The sequence below is a fragment of the Austrofundulus limnaeus genome, unplaced genomic scaffold, assembly GCF_001266775.1.
Source record: "Austrofundulus limnaeus strain Quisiro unplaced genomic scaffold, Austrofundulus_limnaeus-1.0 Scaffold47, whole genome shotgun sequence".
NCBI lineage: Eukaryota > Metazoa > Chordata > Actinopteri > Cyprinodontiformes > Rivulidae > Austrofundulus > Austrofundulus limnaeus.
Genome location: NW_013952449.1, coordinates 66,314 through 74,391, shown reverse-complemented (window position 1 = coordinate 74,391; position 8,078 = coordinate 66,314). Strand labels below are relative to the sequence as shown.

Below are 8,078 nucleotides of genomic sequence, written 5' to 3'. Positions count from 1 at the left end.
AAAGCCACTTCCTCGTCCGACATTAAACAGAGCCCGACAGAGGAGGGAGGGGCGGGGAGGCTGTTGCCGTGCAGCGCAGCTGTCCTGCGTCTGACCTCAAAGTGCACAAGCTTCAAACTTCAGCGTTGGCTGCGATTTTGAAGCTGAAATCGCGTTCGGTGTGAATGCAGCATAACCCTCTAGACCAGGGCTATTCAACTGGTGGCCTAAGGGCCACATCTGGCCCGCGAATGACCAAAATGCGGCCCACCAACTGGTTCACTCATCTCTTAAACCCAAACCCCCTGTTTCCACTTTAACTCTGATAATGATAGACATGTTTGGTACAGTATCTACAGAAACATCAGAATCTTGGCTACAAGCTGGTAAAAACCATTTCTACGAACACTCAAGACAGTTAAAACTCCAAACAGTTGAAGATAAAACTATGAAAGTGAAAATAAAATTGGTTAAAAAATTTGGCAAGTCAAAGATGTTAAAATAATATGTGTTAAATAGTGTGTTATTTTTGTTTTTGATATTGTTTTATTATCACTGCTGTTATTCCATAGGGTTCTGTATGTTGTATTCATGATTAAATGCAGCTAAATAAACTATTTCAAAAGGTAACAGAACTTTGTAATACTTGGTTTATTTACATAATGACTTTAATTCCTGGATGTTTGGTCCCTGAGCTGTTGGCCTGCTGTAACTGTGTAGCAGTTTAGTTGAATAGCCCTGTTCTAGACAGATACAGAACATGTATTTAAAACCATATGTTATGGCAATTCAACTCGATACAACAAGTCAAACTCGGACTATAGGTATCAACATGATGAAGACAGAGACTGCCTTTGTAAAAACAATGCAACACTGTCTGTACATATCCCTACTCTAACTATGAAGTTACAGCACCAGAGCAAGTAAATATACATACGTCTGCTTCCCCTGTGCCAGGAAACATTCCCAACTCAACAGATCTGTGTACAAAAAGGCCAAATTATGTGATTTTTGAAAAACTGGCAAGCCCGGTTTCTATAGATCAGGATATGACAGCCAATGTGATGCTCTGCGTTTACTGCACAGACTGAGTTCAAAGTCTGGCTGGTAACAACGCTTTTGTAAGTGTAGTGTCAATATCCCCAACTGAGATGCTAAGAAATTATAATATTGTAATGATATAGACGCTTGTAATGTGCCCATGACCAAAAAAGTTTAATGTACCAATGCATCAGTGCAAAAGGTTGTATTACAAAAGTTTGAGTTCAAACCACTTCTGGTGCACAAACTAGGAGACCCTTCCTGGAAACCTAAGTTAGCTGCTGCAATAAAAACAACTGAAATATATTGTAAAGGTATATTTACCTGATCCCTTGCATTACCCATGTGATAACCTGAAGTTGTGTTTATGTTAAACCAGGATGTCCTAATGTTTGACTGAGAGCAGTAAAATAGTAAAAAGAGAGACAGAATTACCTTGTTCTGTGTATTGATTTCCGCACCATGCTGCAACAACAGTATAGCTGTAGATATGGATGGGATGTTCGCTGCTAAATGGAGGGCTGTATTGCCGTTGATGTCCACAAGGTTTGGCTCGGCATGATTTTCCAACAATATGCTCACACAGCGCTCATGTTGACCCTGCACTGCCTGTTGGGCACAAGAGTCAACATAATTTAGAGACAAGAATGGGGCCAAAAGCTGGAAAATTTCAATACAGGAAAACAGGTAAACATGATTTAATTTAGATTCACAGTTTTTTGAATAGTCAGAATCTAGGATTACCTTCATTAAGACGGATCTATTTTGATTGTCACATAGGTTAAGCTTGGCTTTGCTGTCAACAAGAAACTGCACCACTTCAGCATGGCCATTTGCACAAGCAAGATGAAGTGGAGTTCTGCAAACAGAAACATTTTGATGGTGGTAATGGGATTTTCTTCATTTCAAAACAGAACGAAAGGTATTTCAAGTGCTTTTCTTACAGCACTTCTGACGCACGCTAAATGTACAAATTGTAATTAGATCCTTTCTTGAAACACAAGAAGAAACAAAGAGGTGTCATGCACATTTCCACTTCGCACTACAAAAAAACAGGATCCTTGTAGATCACATTTCAAATATAAGACATTGTTTTTTGCAGTCTGGTTATAAAATCAATTAATTTAAAAATGTATGATTGTAGCAAAAGCACAAAAATATCAAGAAAGCAGATTGTTAGCAGACTTGCATTTTACACAGTAGGTATTAACAAATACCGACTCACCTGTTCTCCTTGTCAAGTTGATTGATATCATTTTTCTTTGCAAGTTGCTTTAACTTTGCCAAATCACCATTTAAAGCAGCTTTGTGGACCTTCCCAAGATCCTTCTCCTTCAGGTCATAGCCAGCAGAAAGGACACTTCCATTATCAGGCGTTCCAGACTGGCTTTTCTTTTTCTTAGTGAAGCTAAATATTTTCTTCATTGTTTTTTATGTCAGTCCAGCATCCACTACCTCCCGCTCATCTGCTGCTGAGGGGTCACCACAGGCGGCTCTCCCATCCCTAAAATAAGACACAGAAAGCGGATTAGAAGCGCTGCCAGCACACTGTGGTGTCGCTTCATTATATGAGGACCAGATTTAGGTAAACATAACGCAGCTATCTCATTTCTCTTCTGCAACTAACACCGTGGTGTTGGTTAGCTGTCAGTGATGCTAACGTACCTTAAAGGCGTCCTCTGTCAGTAAAACCAGCAGCTGCGCTCCCAGCAGAGACAACAAACACATCAAACACAAGCGCCTGTAAGTTAGCTAAGGTCAGCGGTGAATAATTACCACCATGGTAACACTAACAACTTATTATTCGCTAATCGTTAGAACTATCACAAGCAAAATAAGTAAAAGCTACAAATAAATTAATATAGTCAGTATGTGCAGAAAGCAATTAAATAGCTTTAATTACAGCAGAAAGTCTGCTTCATGTTATGAGGATTAACTGTTGCCTAGCAACGTGATCTAGCTTTACGGCTCGCACCGCGCCTCCTCCACGTCGTCACTTCACCAACGATGCAAACCGCCACATTTAAAATGAACGGGCAGACAAGCCAAGCAAAGCAGGGGGGGCTGTTTATGACACCAGAAAACTACAATTTAATTTGCGGCGGGCTGCACAACGCTCCCAAAACATTCACCTCACGCTGCTAACACAAACACAATCAGCTAACACGAAATGAATCACAACAACGGCTAATTAGCGTTAACTTAATTAAGAATAGATATCAGGCGCGCGAGTATTTAATCACCCAATTCATCGTGAGAGGGTTTGTGTGATTAATATGAACAGCGGTATCATTACTAACCTGTTGATTGTCAAGCCTCTTTTTTATAGCATAAGCTAACAGAAATGCAAATAAAACTTGCTGGGTATTTGGTGCTGAGGCAACCAATTAGAAACAAGCTCGAGGTAGTGACGCCACTGGTTGACCAATAGGAAGCCTGCACATTCAGAAGGTTGGTTTACAAGCCAGATGCTCTTCACTTGTAGGAGCAAACGTTGACCACACGATGGCGACATTTGTTTGAAATTAAACCTCTGTCATTTCACTGAATTAGAAATCCAAGATCAGATAATGTTTTGAAGCAGAGAATAATGCATGTAATAAACTACCTAAATAAAGTTCTGCTGCTCTGCCATAATTAAGGAATAATTAACTGTCAATAACAATTTCTCTTTTGGAATCTCAACAGAAAAGGTAACAGAATAATGCCACACTTCTAAACATTTTAGTTCAATTAAAAAGATAAATGACTTTAGCTTTAAGTGCATATTTTAGGAAAAATGCATTTTGCGTTTGTATAACTAAATATAAATACCTTCATTTGCACACAGTGAAGTGCACTAAATGTATAACATTGAAGTCCATGGAACTCTTGCAACTTTTTGTAAATATTTATTCAGTCCATAAGACATCCTGTCTATTTAGTGCACTTTGAAATTTTTTTGGTCTCAAACTTTGTTTGGATTTTTTTAAATCAAAGGGTGTTGTTTATATTTCAAATGTATATGAGAGCAGGAGTCCCTGGAAATGGGAGAGCTCATAGTTCAGTGGAATCTTCCTGACTAAAAGTGAAAATAAATGACAGACATTAGGATGCCACACGTGTGTTCACTGTAGCTTTAAGGCTTCCTTTCTTGGAAATGCTGTTTGATGACATATTTTTTAGGGAATTGCAGCCTAATTACTTTACTTTTTGTTACCATGTTTTTGATTTTTACAAAATGTTTGATTTTTACAGAATAAGTTAGTTTTATGATCTAACGGGACCTGGAAATTTATTTTTTATTGCATATACAGTACATCAGAAGCATTGCAGTGGTTGTATGTGACAAGATTGTTTATTAGTAAATCCTTAGAACATTAACAGTTCTGATAAATGGACGGCACAAGAGTGTAATCTGATATTATAAACAACATTTGTTTAAAAAATGTCAAATCAAATTTGAATTTCAATAAAATAAAAAAAGTTTAGTAGGTATTCTTGACAGTTTCTTCTTTAATGAAATGTTTTGTCTCTCCTCCAAGAGACTTCTCCAGTTAATGATAGCGTGCCGGAAAAACCTAGAGCAGGACAAGGCTATTGACCACATTCTGTACCACAGACTGTACCCAAGTGATGCCACTCCTAGTCTGTTTAATTTACCCAAAATTCACAAACAGGATATACCGGTAAGACCCATTAACTGTCACTTACAATGTTTCCAAATATTGTCTGACCTTTTTAAGAGACATTTTTTATTTCAAATGCCAGATGCTGGTAATCACTGAACTGAGCCAGTCTTAGTGGCATCATTGTCACAACAGCCAGAAATATTAAATGAGAAAATTAATTAATTGGCAACATGACTTTAATTGGAGTGAATAGGGAGGTCAAATTCATCAAAAATATGCATGTTAGGCTGCCTCCCGGCCCCTGGCAGGAGTTGCCTGGTAAAATAATGGCAAATAAATAAATAAATGTATTTCTGAAGAGAACCTTCTGTGTGGAAAGACACACAAACCGATTTTGTATTAGATTTAAAGTGCTTTAGCCATGTTTGTCATTGTGACCTGCAAACAAACAATGAAATTCTTGAGATATTTATAGCTTTCATATAATAAGCTGTATTTCCAAGGTCACAGGTTAAATCACCATACACAAACCTTAAAAATGACACAAAGCAGGATTTAATGCAAAACTGTTAAAACTTGCAAGATCTTGTTGCTCTTGGAGTTTGTGTTAGTGCCAAGTCTCAACTGCAACAAAATCAGCTGCTGTTTGAATTCTTCTTGATCTTACTGCTGCCTGCTGCGGAGCCCGTCCTGTGACATGGAATAAAAAAAATTCATGCATTCATTTCCATGCAGAGACTGACGATTTTTAACATGGACAAGTTAGAATTAATTTCATTTTGTTTCAATCTATGTTATGATTCTGTCTCTGTCTGTCTGCTCTTGACCCAGTTCTTGCTCCTGTCTGCCTCTGCCCCTCCCATCCTGTTCCTCAGTCTGCTCATTGCCTCTGCCCCTCCCGTCACAGAAAACTCAATCAGCTCATTTAACTCACCTGTTCCTGCCAGTATAAAACTCAGCTCCAGCCTCCAGTCCCTTGCCAGATTTTCATCAGCCTAGTCTATGATCTTCCAGCATTCTTGTCCCTTGTCCTGCTCTTGCCTCGTGTCCCCGACCCTGCTCATGTCTTCTGGTTTAAMGTCTCCTGCCTCAGTCCTTGTCGGATCCTGCCTGTCATCTGCTYTCACGGTAACGACTTTGTTTATGTCTCTTGGATTTTTGTCTCTCGCCTTTCCCCTGAACGGTTCCTCGCCACATCGGATTACCTGGACCTCGACCACGGAACACATCTCTGGACCTACGACTCAGCCTGCCCCATATAACCCGGTAACAATCTCTGACCACCCGTGTATGACTCTGGATTTGTTTTTGACCTTGAGAAATTCCTGCAGCAGCTTAACCTCCACTGACAACACCACCTGGAACCAAARAGCTGTGACAGTTGTTTCCACACGGACCCAGTCCCTCCTGAGAAGGTTGGTGAATTATATTATTTTATTTAATAATATAATCTCATTGTGCCAGCCTAACTCCACATCTCTGTGTCCAGATTTGCTGCCTCCGAACTTSCVTSCTCAACCTCCAGACACACCTTCTAACAATAAAACTGTTAAACCGTTGTCAGTGTTCGGAAATTATTCAGAGCTCAAACAACCGATCATAACAATCTAGGGATGAATTACAATGACATACTTCAGTCACTTGCAAAGAAGCATGGGATTATTCTTAGCAAGACACACTTAATTCGGTTGCTCAAAATGCATAGGCTCAGATGTAAATAATACGTTGATGTTGGAGAGGTAATAGATTTCATCATTCACCAGCTGGAAGGACCTGGGAGACCACACGGCTACAGGTGGATGTACAACAAGTGCTTAAAGAATGGCATTCATGCGAAAATAGAGGATGTTCGTTTGACTCTTGCAGCCCTGGACCCTGACGCCTCAGTCATCTGTCATTCCAGGAGACTAAACTGTAGGCAATATTTTGCTCAAGGACCAAACTATATCTTGCATGTAGATTTTTACGATAAGTTAAAGCCCTATTGAATCTATATCAGTGGTTGCACTGATGGATTTTCGCTCAAAATAATTTGGTTGAAAGCTGCATACACAAGCAGCGACCCACAGGTGACAGGGGGCTACTTTCTACAGGCTGTGGAGGAGTTTAGTGACTGCCCACGGATCGTCTGGACAGATGCAGGAACAGAAAATGTTGTTGTCCGAGACATCCAGAACTACCTCTGCTGCAGTGATGCGGACATTAGAGCAGATGACCAATGGTACATCGCTGGAGCAAGTACTACAAATCAAAGGACTGAGAGTTGGTGGGGTGTGCTGCAAAAAGAATGAATGGAGTACTGGATACTTCTTCTGGGAGAGATGAAAGATGAGGGCCTGTGTGTTGGGGACTACGTAGACAAATCACTTGTGCAGCTGTGCTTTTGCCACATTATTCAGGTGTCTGCATCTTAAGTGGACTGCTATTCCATAGCTCTGCCATTCCTTCAGCTTGTGAAGTCTATTTGTAAAAGCACAAATACTGATCTTAACATAGGCTACTTCAGTTAATTTCCCAGTGCAAATGAGAGGTAAACATTTACTATTGAATCTCTGTGCTTAGCTACATAGCCAGGTGTTAGCATGTGTCGGCACACAAACACCTTAGGCTACGTAAACAGTAGCACTGTCCATGGTTCTGAAATCACAACGATCAATCAGGTTTCTCTGCCAATAATTTTATTTGTGTAAACAATATGTTTTTTGTTCATCTTGCACTGGTTAGTCTTCAACCTCTTCAAACCTCTAACCATGGATACATTTTCTATTTCTAGGAAGAGCTTGATGAGATTAAGGCAGTCTAGAATGTGTAACACATAGCAAGCTCAGGAGTTTTACTTGACAATTCGAGAGGCTCTTCACTCCCTCATCTTTAACTGAGCACCCTAGTAAACAGTGACAATGGAAACTATTAAAAATACCCTTTTGGTCAGGTTTCAAATAATGCTCTTTTTTGTGCCACTTCTGTAGAAAGCAGAAGTGAATTTCTGAATATTAGTATCTTAGCTTCTTCAGCATCAGTGACTTTTTTTAATGGGAGAAAAAGAAAGAGAAAAAAGTGAAATGTGATGAGAGAGTGAAAGAGAGATTAGAAGATATGCAAAATATTTGTTGAGAAAACACAAGACGGCACACCCGACTTCTTGGCTCAACACCTACAAAAACAAAGATAGCAAAACCACAGCAACAAAAATGCATATCTATATAATTATAATGACTATAGCATTGCTGAAAACCATACCCATATACATATAAATTTATACATATACACATAAACATACCCTTACCTACATATCCAAACACTTTCATATATACTGTATATACACAGACACATTTACATATATCTATATATGCACACATGCACATACTATTCAGTCAGTGCCCGAATAAAAAACCCAGGATGTAAACACCTGTTTGTGTGCGGTTGTGAGCATGCATGGATCTCTCC

General features: G+C 39.4%; 1 protein-coding gene across 2 annotated transcripts in view; it reads right to left on the bottom strand.

Annotated features, from left to right (window-relative positions):
• ankrd26 (ankyrin repeat domain containing 26) overlaps window positions 1–3,244 on the bottom strand; it is a 48,213-nt gene extending 44,969 nt beyond the window's left edge. Inside the window, exons 1-4 of one of the 2 annotated variants that reach the window (XM_014008029.1) lie at window positions 2,686–3,244; window positions 2,246–2,524; window positions 1,765–1,879; window positions 1,456–1,629 (exon numbers count right to left, since the gene is read on the bottom strand). In XM_014008029.1, the coding sequence (XP_013863483.1) occupies window positions 1,456–1,629; window positions 1,765–1,879; window positions 2,246–2,445 (489 nt within the window). In that variant the 5' untranslated portion in view covers window positions 2,446–2,524; window positions 2,686–3,244. Of the gene's footprint in view, window positions 1–1,455; window positions 1,630–1,764; window positions 1,880–2,245; window positions 2,525–2,685 lie in introns of those variants that run through there. The other variant, XM_014008030.1, reaches the window with a different exon arrangement.
• Window positions 3,245–8,078: the final 4,834 nt, after the last annotated feature.